At 60.9% G+C, this 15,895-nt stretch overlaps 1 protein-coding gene across 1 annotated transcript in view; it reads left to right on the top strand.

Moving 5' to 3' along the window:
- The first annotated feature begins 12,441 nt into the window (after positions 1-12,441).
- TRIM8 (tripartite motif containing 8) overlaps positions 12,442-15,895 on the top strand; it is a 28,771-nt gene continuing 25,317 nt past the window's right edge. Inside the window, exons 1-2 of the mRNA XM_082308870.1 lie at positions 12,442-12,808; positions 13,109-13,766. Coding sequence (XP_082164996.1) covers positions 13,197-13,766 — 570 coding nt within the window. The 5' untranslated portion in view covers positions 12,442-12,808; positions 13,109-13,196. The remainder of the gene's footprint in view (positions 12,809-13,108; positions 13,767-15,895) is intronic.

Genomic DNA, 15,895 nt, shown 5'->3' with positions numbered 1-15,895 from the left:
TAATATTTTTGTGAATCACTAAACGTTTTTTTCCTCCCGTGTATTCTAAGTGCATTAAACGTATTTGCAGAATTGTCGGTGTCCTTCTCTGCGGGCGCCTCGGCAGGACCGCCTGCCTCCCGCTCGGCCCCGGGCTGCCTCGGCAGCCCCTTCCCCTCCGCCGCTCCTCGTCGGCACCTTCTGCCCCGGCCCCAGGGGAGCGGGGTCTCTCGCCCAGCCCTCCTGAGTGCAGCCATGGGAGAGAAAGGGATCTTCCTTTTCCCAAAAATCCTCAGCAAAACGAACGATCCCGGGCCTTGCCCGGTGCAGGATCCTCCTCGAGCATCCCGTGAGCATCCACTGGTGAAACCCCTTGAGCAGGGGCAGCCTGAGCGCCCCGATGGCCGGGCTTTTCCATGCCGTTGGGACAAGCCAGGACGGGGAGCGCTTGCATGTGGGTCCGAGGATGCGGCCGGTCCGCCGAGGGATGGCAACCTCGTCCACCAGCACGGGAAGGAGGGAGCTGGGGTGAGTGCCGGGTCAGGTCCGCGCTCCCGTCCTCTGCCAAGCCCCTCTTGGCTTCAGTGGGATTTGCGGGGGTGTGGATGTGCGTGCGGAGACCGAATATGTCGGAGAAGAGACACAGCAAACACTTATGAAAAAATATTACTGAGCTAACGTTGCAATGATTTCCCAGTAACGCGGAACGATTTTGCAGTAATCGTTTTACACTCCTCGGTAATAAATTCCTTTAAGGTCAGAGAGAGGAAGGGTGGAATATTGGGGGGGGAGGGAAGGGAGATCGCTGTGCCCAGAGGAGGGGTGACAGGGAAGGGAAAGGATGCGCGGGAGCCAAAATCAGCTTTGGGCAGGTTTTGCACTTGCTCTTCGGGGCTGTTATCTCAGCCCTCCCTGCATCGAAAGGGGAGCAATGAGCAGAAAGGGTTCCTGCGAGGATTTGTTTTCTTTTGAAGTTTGGGGTGAAAACCATCCTTTCCTGAAGAACTCCCGCAGCTGCACCCAGACATGAACTGTCCCAGCCCCAAGGCAACGCAGCAGGATCTCCGAGCGCTGCCGGTGCAGAGCAGCCCGTGCTGGACGTGCCAAGGGGAACATGGCCATAGCTTGGCCGGGTTTCATCGTGTCATTTGAGGAAACCTCACCCTTGGGGGAGCGAGCAAGAAGCAGCCTGCAGCTGGTCCCCTCACCGGAGGGGACCTTGCCTTCCCAAGCCTTGAAGCATTTGCAAAGCGAAGGGCTGCCCTGCTAGGACATCCCAGCAAGGACGGCAGAGCCGGGACTGGCCGGGAACCCCACTGCTCGTGCAGTGCTGGGAGCCCTCCCCGCCAGCCCCTGGCCACCCCTGCCCCCAGTGCTTGGTTAATTTAATTAATTAATTAAATGGTCCACCTTCGATATCCCTGCGGTGGCCAGGCAGTCCGCCCTTGCAACGGTGCATCCCAGCCAGTCCCTTGGTTCAGCCCCAAATCCGGAGGGGACGGGGTGTCCCTGGGGGCTGCGGCACAGCGGGGTGCCCCTCTCCCGCTGCCACCCTTCACCCCGAGCCCCACCACTGGCGCGGCCGTGCCCGGCCCGGGCAGCCTCACCGCTCTCCTTCCACCCCAGCTGAAAGCACCTTCGGGCAGTGAGTTTAATTAAGGTTTCTGAAAAGCGGTGTCTGGGAGCCCCTCCTGGATCTGCGGCTCTGAACTTCATTAGGAGCGGTTTGTTGCTAATAATGCCGGCAGCTTCTCTAATTAATAATGGAAGGACTGCGAGCAGATGCCAAGCCAGGAGAGGGAAGGGATTTGTTTGTTTATTTCTCTCCTCTCTTGGTTTTGGTTTTTTTTTCTGCAGTGCGGAGGGAGGGCCGGGGCTCGTTTCCCATCTGAAAAGTGAACGGTGGTGCCTGGGAACATCGACAGGGAAGAGGGTGCACCTGCGGGGCGGGAGGGGGAGACGGGGTGGGATGGGAGATGGGTCCCCACGGGCTGGGACGAGGGGGCAGCCCCCATGGCAAGGGGCTCCCAATCCCACAGTGCTCCCAGCCCACCCAGGGCAGAGCCAACATAGCCGCTGGTTGTGCTGGACTTGGGCACCCAGGGATGGTCCTGGCCCCCGAACCCCCTCCCATAGCATCACCCCTGCAGCATGTTCTTTCCCGTGGCATGTCCCCCAGCCCACAGCATGTCTCCCAGCCCATGGCAAGATGGTGCAGCCATGGGAAGGAGGGTTTCTCCATGCTTTAGCCCACCTGGACCACAAGGATGTGTCACGCAGCACCCAGAAATATGGGGTCACAGGGGATCGGCACATCAGGTCCCTTCAGATTTTTCTTTTCGCCCTCTTTTTGCCTTGTTTCACTCCTCCTTGCTGTTTCGCCCAGCTGGCGTTCGTGGCACAGCCAGCCGCGGCAGCACCTCGGCGCGGAGGAAAGCCTCCCAGCACGCCCCGGCGCGCAGGACCTGACACATTAACACCCCGCGCTCCTGGGGGCCCCGTGGCCAAGCTGTAACCGGAGAGGGGCCCAAAGCGCTGCGGGCGGCCGGGCTGGGCTGGTCCTGCTGCCTCCCCCCACATGGGACGAGCACCCCCAGCCCCACAACCAAACCTCGGGGACAGCCGGGAGCCAGCGAGCATCCTCACCCTGCTGCAAACCACAGCCTCGCTGTCCGGCCCAGGACGCCGGGACCTGGCAGGGGTGGGAGAGGCACCATAGGGAAGGCCCACACATGCCCCAGCTCCCTTTCTTGCAGCCTGCAGCGTGCCCAAAAGCTCCAGCTTCTCCAAATAGCTCCCAGATCAACGGGTCCTGCTGTCGGGCAGAGTTTGCATCGGAGAAAAAAATGGCCCTATCTTGCCCCGACACCTCATCGCTCACACTAATTGAAGCAGCGCACGAGACAGGCCACGGCGGCACAGCCAGCGCAGCCTCAGTGCGGGCTCTGTCCCCTCGGTCCCCCCACTGCTCACCTGCGGCAGGGACGCGCCGGCTGCGGGTGCATTTCGGGCAGCAGTCATTGCTGCAGCAGCTTTCCAAAAAAGCATAGTTCGGGTTTGGTTTTGGTTTTCCAAGGGGAAAAGTATTTTTAATGCCCTTTCCCATCATTCACATTTCCTCAGGCTTTCCACACTCCAGCCACGAATAACCCGCTGGAGGGCAGCGAGGGAGGCTGCCCCGTGCTGGAGACGCTCCTCCCGCCGGAGATGGGGTACCCGCTCCGGAGGGGCTGTGGAGCGGGGAGCAAAGGGGAAAGCACAGTTAGATATTAGAAAACTTCCAGGCGTGTCCGAGGCCGAGGTGACCGGGGAGACCCAGCTTCCCGCCCAGGCCGGGACCGTCCCTATCTGCTTAATGTGCAAATCCCTTCTCCGGCTGTTAAAAAAGCTGGAGTGAATGCGGGGCCGTGGCACCTCGTACTCCCCGCTTGCTTTTTGAACAGGACAATTAGCTGAAGCATCCGGCAAAAGGGGAAAAATCAAGGCAAAAAGGGCTCCGAAGCAGGGGGGCTGGCGGGGCCGCATGGCAGGGAGCATCCCCGGGGGCGCGGGGCGGCGTGGCAGCCTGCCCGGCCCCGGTACAGGCAGCCGAACAATAACGCGAGGCGTCGGGAACACGCTCAGCGTTGGGAATCCCAGTCCTTGCCTTAAAAGGAGATTTCGGGGGACGCTTTTATTGGAAAATTGTTTTCTGATTATTCAGCTTATTGAGAGTTTTATTTCATTATTTGCAACATGACGCGAGGGGGGCTTCAGCTGCGCATGAACAGCGACGGCCAAGGATGTTTCCGTGGGTTTCCAGGCCAGAAGAGCCCATTAAATCATCCCGTTTGACCTCCCGTGCTTGCAGGCCAGAGAATTTCACCCAACTCCTCTTGCGTTGAGCCCAATAACTTGTGTTTTTGATTCCAGCGGGCGGTCCAGGACGACGTCCTGTCTCGGCTCGATGACTTCAAGAGACGAAGAATCTGCCACCAATTTCCCTCGCTTGTTTGTCCTGATGGCAAAAAAAAAAAACCCGCACCCATGAGAGCAACGCCCCGCTGCCACCTCATTTCTGATGAGGATCCATCCCACTTGCTTCGAACCTTTTTCGGATGAAGGGGGATGCCCACGTCGCCCCTCAGCCAGCTCCTGCCACGCAGGTGTGCTTTCTGAGACGCATGGATTAATACAGACAAATAGCGGGATCCCCCCCGGTCTGCCGTTAGCAAGCAGCTCAAGAGTTAATAAACTTCGAACAGATGTGACCAACATGTCAAGACACGAGAAGTACGTGGTATGGATGTTTATAAGTACGTCGACAGAAGGCATTCATAAAAGGTTATAAACCGTGGTAATAAGCAACCCATCAACTTGTTTGGACTCCAACACTTGATTAACCATTTATTAAAAGGTGCAGTAATCATTTATAAGCCATAAGTGGGACCGAATGTAAAGTATGACTCTTTTTATGTTAATAGATGCCTCAAGAATTTCCTCTCCCTCCGTGCCGTGTTTTGGGTGGTTAAAGGCTAACCCTGGCCGCCGGGCGCCCCAGCCCCTCCTTCGTGGTGTGCATGGGCTGGATTCATGCTGGGAGCCTCCGTGGAGGGGGCGCGGGTGCCCCCACCCCAGGTTTGGCAGCACCCTGGGGTTTTGCTCATGGGGAGCCCTGGGTTTATTTTGGCTGGGCTCTGGGTGACCTCCGCCAGCACCCGAGCATCCCTCTGGAGACCCCGGGAGGGAGCTGCCCGGTGGGCTCGGGGCGGCGGGGAGGGACGGGCAGAGAGGCGTCTGCTGCCCGGTGGTTCCCTTAGGGAAGGCTGCCTACGCAGAGCCGGGCGGCAGTGCAGGGCAGTGGGCAGCACGGGAAGCCTGGCAGCTCCCAGAGGAGAGGAGGGCTGCCGGTGGCTGTGCAGGCGGGAAGAGCTCAGACGCTTCTCCCAGGCTTTCCTGGCACAGCCCAGCACCGGCCCCACTGCCCACGGGTCCCCATCGGACCCCAAGGCAGGGCTGCACGGGGACAGTGAGCAGCAAGCACTGAGCAGAGCGGGGTGGATCAGGGACCAGGGATTTCAGAGGGGTTAAAACCACCTGCCCTGAGGCCCTGGGGCCCTGGGGTGCCTGGGGGAAGGAGCAGAGCACAGGGAGAGCTGGGAACCTGCTCCCTGCATCCCCCTGCATCCCCTGCATCCCCCTGTGCGGGCATCAATCCAAGCCCCAGGCTGCCAATGCACCAGGATGGGATGGAAACGCCTCGAACGCAAAGGCAGCTTCATCCTTGTGTCAACAGGACCCTCCTTTTTGTTTGCCATCGCACTCCTCTTACCCCAGACAGACTGTGTTTTCCTTCCCGGTGTCTTACGAGACCTAAACCCATAATTGCTCCCATTACACAACCAGGAGTGACAGTTTATTAGCAATGCTTCCTGACCTAATTTACACCGATATCCTCGTGCTCTTCCCTTTGCTGTGAGCAAACAGACCTTTAGGCTTTTGGAGAGGAAGGAGAGCCCCAGCAGCGGAGGGTGCACGGGCTGCAGCTCCAGGGCAAGCCCCTGCCCTCGCCCTGCCTCAGTTTCCCCCGGCTGCACCGAGCCGGGGCTCAGTGGTGCCGCTGGACTCGGGGGCTGCGGGTTTGGGGGTCGCATGGGGCACGGCAGCGGTGGATGCTCTGCCCTTCAAAGGAAAGCTTGGTAGCTGCCTGGCAGGGGGCTTTTTAGCATGCGTGTGGTGCTGGGTCATTTGGCTGCAGCCGGCTTTTAATTGCAGGGAGCATGCAGAAAAGGAAGAGGAAGGCTGAGAAATCACCCCGGAGTGAAGACTGCAAAGGTTACACCTTGGCCCGGGCAGGGACCGCAGGGGCCTTCTGGTGGGAGGGCGGCTGAACCAAACTGCAGATGGGAAGGGAGGTGGTGGGATCGTACCCTGCTCCCACAATCGGATCTGGGGCCGGCAGCTTTGTGTCCCCAAGCTCATCGTTGGGCTGGCAGCACCAAGGAGCTCTGGCTTTCTCCCAGGGAGATGCCCAGCTACGGTGCGGGAGGCCGTGCCAGAGCTTGATGCGCCAGGGAAAGGGCTGGGGCAGAGGGAGAAATGGGGCCACTGGTAGCCGCAGGTGTGGGGTAGAGGGATGCTGCTTTCTCCAAGGTGGGAAATGCCCCAAAAAGTGACTTTTCTACCTGCGGCACAGCCTGGGCTTAGGGCAGTGTCAGCGTGGCTGAGCCCGTGGGGAGGGATTTTCTCCCGGCATCACCTTCCCTTGCCCTGGACCTGCAGTGGGAGACACGGAATTGCCCCACAGACCCACCTCGCTGGGGTCTGCCAGCGTTTGGTAGCATTCCTTCCCGATCCCATTAAGGTGAATGAGTTACTTTTAACCCCAGCCAGTCCATTTTTCAGGGTGCAGTTGTGAGGCTGCCCCACCTGCTGAGGAATAAGAAATGCCAGGCGAACCCCGAACCCCGGGGCTGGCGGCTCCCTCGGATGCTCACACCCTCCATCCCCTGTTAAAGGCTTCCCACTGGCAGCCCGCCTCCGGCAGCACCTCTCCGACTGGCAGCAGAAGGTAAAATTAGAACGAGCTGCATTTTTTTTTTCCCCTCAGCTGCCCAGCAAACTTTCACAGCTCTTCTGCTGGGTCCCGTCCTGTCTCGGGGGAAGCAACCGCCCCAGCGGGGGGAAGAACGGAGGAGCCCGTCTGGCTGCCAGTCTCCCTCGTGCTCAAAAAAAAAAGAAAAAAAGAAAATTGTGCTGGGTTTTTTGTTTGGTTTGGTTTTTTTTTACATATATATATATACGGAGGTTTTGTGGCTTTGACGCAGTTTCCTGAAAATCCTGCCTCATCCTGCCAGGGGCTGAGTGAATGCACATCCCAGCCCTCAGCAGTGGGGGAGAGAAGGAGGAGAAGCCAGAGAGGGAGAGAAGAAAGCTTTTGCCAAACTGGCCTGACCAGAATGTGACACAAGAGCAGGAAATGAGTCACGCCGGCAGGGCAGCTGCTCCCAGGCATTTGAATAGAGAGAAACCCCACCAGGCAGGGAACCGCATCGGCCCGCGTCCCGGCTCCCAGCGCTCCAGCCCCACAGCTGCCGGACCTGCTGCCGCGCTCGCCAGCACCCATCGGCACCCCGAGGCTGGCCCTGGCAGTGAGCCCCGGAGCATCACCCCTGTCCCATGGCTGGCTGTGGAACCCCAGATTTGGCTGTGCAACCCCAGATTGGGTCGTTCCACCCTGGATTTGCCCTGGGCCGAAGTGGAGCTCCCCTCCATCACCCCCCCATGCAGTCCCCCTTGGCCAGCCCTCAATACTTGCTTTGCCCCATGCTTTAGGCTAGGAAGGAAGGAAGGAAGCCCAGTATTTTTGCCCCAAGAGGAGCCCTCGTTGTGCATCCATTGCACAGGGGCAAAGCTCTTCCAAAGGGCCGACAAGGGCATCACCATCCCTGCATCCAGCACACCGTCCCAACCCTGTTCCCGGCTGCCGGTGTCGGATGTGGGTGTCACTGGATCCCAACACTTGGGTGCCTGGGGCAGGGAACCTGCTTTGTGTGCTGCGGGGACCAGGCTGCACACCCGGCTCCTGGTCCCTTTTTATTAATGGCAGAGGACGGGAGGTTTCCCCTGCAGATGCACTGCGCACGCACATGTGCATCTTCCCCCAGCAGGCACTGGGCTGCGAGGATGCCGCAGCAGGCAGGTGACAGTGTGGGACAGCCAGGTGTGACACCGCAGCGGGGACATGCATGGGATGGCCGGGCACGAGCGGTGCATGTCGGCGACATGCCCTGGGCTGGGGCAGGGGGTGACCGGCCGTGGGGACCTCTGTGTTGTGCCTTCTCCGTGGCGTTGATTCCCTCCTCCTCCACCCCAGCTGGGAACAGGGGACGGCCACAAGCAGACGGATTTAGTGCTGCAAACCAGGGTATTGCCACCCTGCAAGTTCCTTAAATCCTTAAACCCAGTCTTAAAACTTCAGTGAAAGCCTTCAATGTGTTAATCACACGGAGCAGGGCGGGGGGAGCTTTCTCCATCGCACTAAGCCACCTCACCGGGCTTACGCTGAAGGGGGGCAGAAGGGCAGTGATGGCTTCTCTCTGGCTGGTTAATTGAGTTATAAACGACTCAAGAAGCACATCGCTTTGTATTACTTTCAGAGGGCTCATGGCTTCTGGGGAAGGCATGGGGCTGGGTGCTGGAGCCGCCAGGAGTGTCCCGGAGACGGGGTGGTGGCGGGGAGGGAAGCTGTCACTTTAACAGCCAAACGCTCCGTGAATGTGTGTGAACACCCTCCCTCTCCCATCAGCTCAGTAGGGTCCGCAGCCCTAAATAGCAAACAGAGTTTCTGCACATCTGCGGGCTGGTTAAACATCGCTGGAGTCTGCCTGGGAAAGCAGAGGCAGGTCTTTGACGCAAGCTGCCAGGCACGGCCCCGCTCGTCCCCTGCCCGCAGTGACGAAGGCGCCTGGGCTCTGTGGACCAGCCAGTGCGTCCCTGCTTCCCAGGGACGAGGTCCCTCTGTACCAGGCAATGCCACTTCAATGCCAGACCCTGGTGACGCGCGGCCGAGCATCCTGGCTCTGCAGGGCATGGGGCGATGCTCTGCCGGCCCTTCGTGGGTGGGTACCCGCAGCTCAAAGCCATTAGTGCTGACTGGGGCCTCAGCAGAGATGCTGATACATTACCAGGGAGGCTCGTGGGAGCGGTGGTCTCTCCAGGACAGGGCTACGGGCTGCCAAAGTGAGACTGCTGGTGAAGGGGAATGATGGCCTGGTGGTGGCTGGGAAAATGGAGGCTTGGTGAGGTTGAGGGGTGCGCACCAGGACTCAGCTAGAAACCACCTCTGCAGCCCCTTGGCCTGGGCTGGGGCACCCCTACAGGGCCAGATCCTGGTGGAGGGGACCCCAGATTGCGGGCAGGCTTTCTGCAGCTCTTGTCCACTGGTGTCCATCCACCACCCAGCACGAGGTGTTTGGAGGGTGTTTGGGAGCTGTGTGGACAGGGGGGTTCCCTGCCTACAGCCCTCCCAGGCAGGTCCTGCTGACTGCAGAAGGGTTGCGATGCCCAGCCTGGCTTTGGGGGCTCCCCTTGCCAAGGGGGTTTCTCTGGGCTGGGCAGGGGATGGCATCATCCAGACATGGGTGTGACGATAGCAGGGCCAGCGCCGGCCCTGCGGCAGTGGGATTCTCAGCCGAGAGCAGGATGCACTTTTCAGCTTGGGTCAGCCCCGTCCCATCTGCCTTCCACTTTTAAACCCTGCCAAATACCAGCTGGCTTCCCCGGCTCACCCGCAGCAGAGGGCACGGGGGGCCCCAACCAGCCCCTGCAGCAGAGCTGTGCCCTGCGCGGGGTGGGGACGGCGGCTGTCACCGGGGGCTGCCTGGTACTGCCTGTGTTTATGAAGAAGTGAGAGTCACGAATAGTTTTGCACTGACTTTTCGAGGAGAGGTTTGCCTCCACGTGGGCTCGGCCGGCCGACAGCAGCTCTGATGCATCCCACGCCTCCCTGCCCAGCTCCCGCCGGTCCCGGCCGCCGGATGGCTTGTAAAACCCCAGAGGAGATGTACAGCCCGCGGGCTTCGAGGCCTGGCAGAGGAATTACATGGCAAACCACTCCCTTTGCAGGAATCAGTGCTCGAGGCCTGGGAGCCACGGGGAGGGAGGGCGCAGCTGGGGGATGATACAGGGTGAGCCCCTCTCCTGGGGTGGCCCGTCTGTGGGCTTTCCCATGCAGGCAGGGATCAGCCAGCCGAGCCCAGAAATAAGTTTTATCATGGCAAAGAGGCTGTGGGAGCCTCACCCAGAAATGAGAGGCGAGCGAGGCATCCCGAGCCAGCCCAGGCACTGCACACCGGCTGCAGCCCCGTCAGCATTGTGGGGTGTGCTGGGGTATGACGTTGTTATTATTTGTTATTATTTGCCCTGGGGCAGCACTTTGGGACTGGGGTGTGCTGGGCGTAATGCACACAGCACGTAGAGGTGTTCCCCAATGTCCCGTCAAATCATGAAGTGAGAGGGGAAAGATGGAGGCAGGGAAATGGGATGGGGGAATCCCAAATCCAAACCAACCTGAAGAGAGCTGGTACCCATCACCCTGTCTCCTTATTGGGGTGTCTCTTGGCAGGACCCGCCTGTGCACAGGGGCTTCCCATAAAGGAAAACGTGTAAAGACCTGGATCACCCCCACCTCGGGTGTACTGTAGGATGCTCATCCCTCTAGCAGGCAGCCGGCTGCCCCAGGTGGCCCGTGGCACTGGGGCTATAGGGTGCTATAGCAGACACTACTGGGTGCTGTCTCTGGACGGTTTGGTTTGTGGCTCTGAGGCTGCAGTTGGGGAATTCCAGCTAAATCCCTGCCGGCAGCAAATTGCCATCAGCGAGCGTCACCCAGGGGCGAGGCTGGGCCAGATCCTGAAGACACCGTCTGAGCCTTCGCCCCCTTGTTACTCCACCATAAACCTGACTGTGCACCCCGAGCATTTTTTCGTCTAAATACTCCCTTTTGAAGCCATTTGTGACCCCCTCGCCAGTGGGAAATGGATTTACACTGGCAACGCGCTTTACTCCCAGCGGCCCGGCACATTTGGCAGGGGTTGGATATACAGCGTCCCGTGAAACAGCTGCGGAAACATTTGGTGGGAGAGCTGTTAACAGAGACACCTCTGTGCCCCGGGCTCCGGTGGGAGGTGCTGGGGCTGCCGGTTTTGGAAAGACCCTGCGGGACAAACGGCTGTTGCTCTGCACGGGGAGGCAAACGCACCTGAAGTGGTCCCGTGCAAAGTAACGGCCCGTCCAGGGGGGAGCCCAGAGGGTGCAGGAGGCTCCAGAGGGCACTTCTGGTACCCGGGGCCAGCTGTGGCCCAGATGTCAGTTGGTTCCAGGGCGATCGGCCCCTTTTTATGGACCGGCACCCTGAGCAACCCTGGCCGCGTAGGGCTGCTGGTGGCCAGGCAGATGGCCGCGCCGCTGGTGCAGTGGCCAGCGGGGACATCCCAGCTGGGGACGGGCCCGGGCCGCGCAGCGCCGAGCACAGCGGTGGGCCCCACCGCCCTCCCCGTGCCCGCTTTAAGGCGGCCGCCGTCGCGGGGCGGGGCGGGGCGGGGGCGGTGCCCCGTGACGCGCAGTGGGCGGGGCCGGGCGGGGCGGGGCCGGTCCCGCCGCAGCGCAGCGCCGCGCAGCTCCGAGGCGGCGGCGGCGGCAGCGGCGGCAGCGGCGGCAGCGGCAGCGCCCGGCGGGACCCACCGGCTCCGGCGCCTCCGCTCCGCTCCCCCCACCCCGACCGGCTCCCGAGCGGGGCGGCCCCTCGGCGCGCCGGGGCGGGGCGCGCCCGCCCCCCCTCCCTCCCCACCGGTCGATAGATCCCCCGCGGCCGCCGCCCCCATGGCCGCCCCCCGCCGCCGCCCCGGCCCCCCGCGCCGGGGCTGAGCCCGGCCGCCTCCGAGGCGCCGCCCCCGCTTCCCCCCCCCCCCCCCCCCCCCCGCTGCGGGGATCCGCGCCCCCCCACCCCCCAGCTCCTCGTCCCCCCCCCCCCCCCCGGGCCGCGGCCGCCTCCCCGGGGGCGGCGGGAGGAAGGCCGGGGCGTGGGGCTCCGGCGGGCGGGCGGCGCCCAGGGCTGAGCCCAAGATGGCTGGAGGCGGCGGCGGCGGGGGCAGGCGCGGGGGGCTCTGCTGAGCGGCCCCGCCGGGACGGGACGGCTGGGCTCGGGCTCGGCGCGGCCCCGCAGCCGCAGCCCCTCCGCAGAGCCCCGCCGAGCGGGCGGGGGAGGCAGCGGGAGCGGTTTTGTTCCGGTGACTTTATTTCATTTTTTTTTTTAAATACCTTATTTTTTTTACATTTTTTTTTTTTTAATTTTATTTTTCACGCGCCTCCGGTCTCCGTTCTCCAGCAGGGCAGCTCAAAATGGCTGAGAGCTGACTCGGCTCTCCCGGAACCGCACGCTTCGGGCCGGCTCCTCCCGGCTGCCCGCCGCCGCCTCGCCCCTTCCCGGCGGGGCCGGAGCGGGGAAGCCGCGCCGGGGGAAGGCGCTCCGCGGGCGGCCGGACACCCCTCCCTCCGCCCCGGCACCCCCGGCTCCATCGCATTGTTGCCGTCGGGGGGCTGCGTGCCCCCGGCCGGCCATGAGGCCGGGCTAGGTCGGACCCCCGGAACCCTCTCCCCCTCCCCAGCCCCGCTGGAAGTGAGGGCAGGTTCCTTTGGGGGCCGCGGGGTTCAGCCCCCCCGGCCGAGCCCACCCCCGCTCCCGTCCCTCCCCGGGAGCCTCGGACGAGGCTGGCAGGGCTGCGCTGGGCTGGGGTTTGCTCTGAATGACCGAGCTCTCCCATTCAAGACCTCGCAATCTCGAAGCAGGCGAAGAGGGTTGGTGGTTTTTTTTTTTTCTCCTTTTTTTTTTTTTTTCCTGTCTTGTCTTTTTTTTTTTTTTTTTTTTCCTCCCCTCTTCCTTTTTTTCTTTGCTGCTCCGCCGGGTTAGAAGCAAATCTCGGGGGCCGCGGAGAGAATTCGTTTTTTTGCCATCGTCATCGTCGCTATTATTATTATTTTTTTTTTAATCTTCCTCCTTTTCCCATTTTGGATCTTAACCCTTTGATCTGTTTCCTTTAAAAGACTCTGATTCCCAACTCCCATCAGGGGGAGCGGGAGGAGAAATACAGGGGAGGAAAAAAACCCCCCGAGTGAGTCCGTGCTCTCAGCTGTTAGCCAGGTTGGTGGGGGACAAAAGTCCCTTTAAAATATTGAATGTCAGTTGCAAACCTAAGAAAAGAAAAATCCGATCAGGAGCGCTAAATTTAGGAGCTTTATATGGAACTTGGATTCTGCTGCTGGATTTTGTATGGATTTTTTTCAACCTTTGGTAAGTTTCGATTCACCTTCCGGGGCAGAAAGAAACAAATGGCTTTTAGGGGTGGTTAAGACTGGGCTGTAAATCCTACAATATTTCGTCGGGGGTTTTTTAACCGCTTGTGTTGCTTTTTTTTTTTTTTTTTTTAACGAAGCGACGGGGACATCGCGTTTTCTCGCCGGAGATTCCTAGAGCGCTGCTCTGTGGTTTTATTTTATCCCCGGTTTTAAAATCTGCTGGGGTTTATTATTTATCGTGCGTGCTGCGGGGAGGGGGGAGCCCGGCCGTTCACCCCCAGGCTTCCCGTTGCAGGGAGGACAGACCCCAGCGTCCGCCCCTAGACCGCACTGAGCGACCGAAGCGGGTTGGGGGGAGACGTCGCCAGAGGCTGCCGGCAGAGATGGCCGAGAATTGGAAGAACTGCTTCGAAGAGGAGCTCATCTGCCCCATTTGCCTGCACGTCTTCGTGGAGCCGGTCCAGCTGCCCTGCAAGCACAACTTCTGCCGGGGCTGCATCGGGGAGGCGTGGGCCAAGGAGTCGGGCTTGGTGCGGTGCCCCGAGTGCAACCAGGCCTACAACCAGAAGCCCAACCTGGAGAAGAACCTGAAGCTCACCAACATCGTGGAGAAGTTCAACTCCCTCAACCTGGAGAAGCCCCCCTCCGTCTTGCACTGCGTCTTTTGCCGCCGGGGCCCGCCGCTGCCGGCCCAGAAGATCTGTTTGAGGTGCGAGGCACCGTGTTGCCAGTCCCACGTCCAGACCCACCTGCAGCAGCCGTCCACGGCCCGGGGCCATCTCCTGGTGGAGGCGGACGACGTGCGGGCCTGGAGCTGCCCCCAGCACAACGCCTACCGCCTGTACCACTGCGAGGCCGAGCAGGTGGCCGTCTGCCAGTTCTGCTGCTACTACAGCGGGGCCCACCAGGGACACTCGGTCTGCGACGTGGAGATCCGCCGCAATGAGATCCGGGTAAGTCGGACCTTCGTGGAGACGTGGGTTTGCCCAGCTCGGCGGGGGGATGCTGCTCTCCCTGGCTGCCCTCTTCCCCCGCCGTGTTTGTTCTCCAAAGGCCTGTGTTTGTGTAGGGCCTACGCAAAATCCACCCCGGTGCTGTTCCTCCTCCGTCCGGTCCCCCCGTGGCGGACATGTTAGGTGGCCGCTCCAGCCCAGCAGTGACAGAGTCAGTGGGTGCCGGAGGGGCTCCCTGGGGAAGGGCTTCCACGCCGGGAGGCCTTCGGAGCCGTCCAGCCATAGGACCTGCGGCCGCTCAGGTCTGGGCTGTGCGGGGAAGGGTCCGGGTCCTGGGCCGGGGGGCGTATGGAGGGGTTGTCTCCCTGGTTGCTGCTGGGGTATGCGGCCATTCGGGGGAAGGCAGAGCAGCCGCCTGCGTCCGAGGTCGAGTCGCCCCGAAATCGGGCTCCACGGGGGGACAAAGCGGCCGCGGACCCCGTCCATTGTAAGGCCTGTGAATGTCAAACTGCCGGCTCTTCCCACCGCCTCCCGCCGCGGCCGCCATCCCCTTCCCCCCGGCGCTGCGAGAGCTTCGTGTCAGAGACCCACGGCTTCTTGCTGGCGGGCATTGGCACTTGGGGTTTGGCCAAATAATGTTTTTTTTTTATTAGGGGGCACAGGGCTGCCCCCCCCTCCCTCAAGCAGCATGGGGCGTAGCGCTAGATTCGAGGGAAAGCGAGTATTTTGCTCGTGGCCAGACCATCTGGCGGGAGCTTTCACCCCCGGCTCCCCACCCCGAAGTTCGTGGTGGGCATTTAACAGCCCTGCGGGCAGCCCTGCTGTGACCCCACCGCCACCTTCCCCCCTCCCAGGGCTGACCCGCCGCTCCCCCTCCGACCCTTCGAAAGAGGCCCGGCGCTTGTCCGCCGAATAAATATTTAACAATGAATTGAACGGTGATTACTGTAAAATGGGGATGATTTCCTGTGTATTTTAATGTTGCCAAAATGAGTCACCATTTAGCAATTAAAAAAAAAAAAAAAAAAGTCATAAATAAAAATTGCAGTATAATTACTTTCCAATTGGATGGCCAGGCCTGGGAGGGGGGGGTGGCTCTGTGCGGAGAGGAGCCAGCCTGAGCTCACAGGAAGGTTATTTTCCTCTCCAGGTTTATTTGGGGGAAAACCAGAGACCTCCGCGGAGGTGCCAGCAGCTCCGCCACACGCGCTGGAAGGGGAAAGACCCAGGCAGGCTTTTGGAGAAGCGCTTTTCTGCTTCTATTTATAGGGAGTCATTTTGGTCTTCCTCTGCCAGGGTGGGGAGCCACCCCGGGAGGGCTGCACGGGGCTGGGACAGGGCTTGTGTGTGCAGTTCCCGGGAGCCTTAGCCAGGGACCAAAACTATTTTTCCAGGTCCTTTTCCAGGACACTTTGATCTCATCTATTCCCACTCTTCCTGCGTGTTGGGTTTTGTTTTTTTTTTTTTTTTTTTTTTTTTGTTGCTGCCGTTGTTATGGCTGGATGTTCGCTGCTCCTTGCGGATGCGCGCTGCTAATGACCTGGCAGAAAGCTGCCACCAGCTAGGCTGGATTTTGGCCCTGGCTTGAAATTTTAGGATATGTGGCCAGACACCGAATGTGTTGGATGGCTGTATTGTAGAGCTGCAGACTTATTTCGTGACCTTGGCCAAAGCCCTCGGTACCTCCATCGCCGCGTTATCTTAATTTCCTTTCTCTGCGATGATAAGCTTGTCTCTTCCCGCTGGGCGCGTGGCTCGGTTGGGTGCTCGGAGGCCAGGGCAATGGAGGACAGCCCAAAGCTGGGGGATGGCGTGCCTGAGGGATCCCCCCTGCAGTTGAAGCAGTTCCTCCATGAACCGGCTGGAGTAAGGGAAGAGCCCCCGGGAAAAACGCCCGGCAGGTTGCCCTCGCTGCGTGGCCTTGGGCAGGTCTCTGGCTGAAAGCCACCCCTCGCCAGCCGGCAAGGAAGGCGGCCGCCTCGGTTCCCGAATTAGGGTGCGTGTGCTCAGCTGGTGACGGCTTCCCGCCTGCGGGAGCCAGGCCCAGGATTCCTGGCTGCTTGCTCACCCTGCGGTGGTGAGCCGCTCTTGGAGCATCCCGGGGAAGGAGGGCTGGGGCTGGGGGGCGG

This window comes from Platalea leucorodia (genome assembly GCF_965183815.1).
Source record: "Platalea leucorodia genome assembly, chromosome: 4".
Lineage (NCBI taxonomy): Eukaryota > Metazoa > Chordata > Aves > Pelecaniformes > Threskiornithidae > Platalea > Platalea leucorodia.
This window is presented reverse-complemented; position numbering and strand designations above follow the sequence as displayed.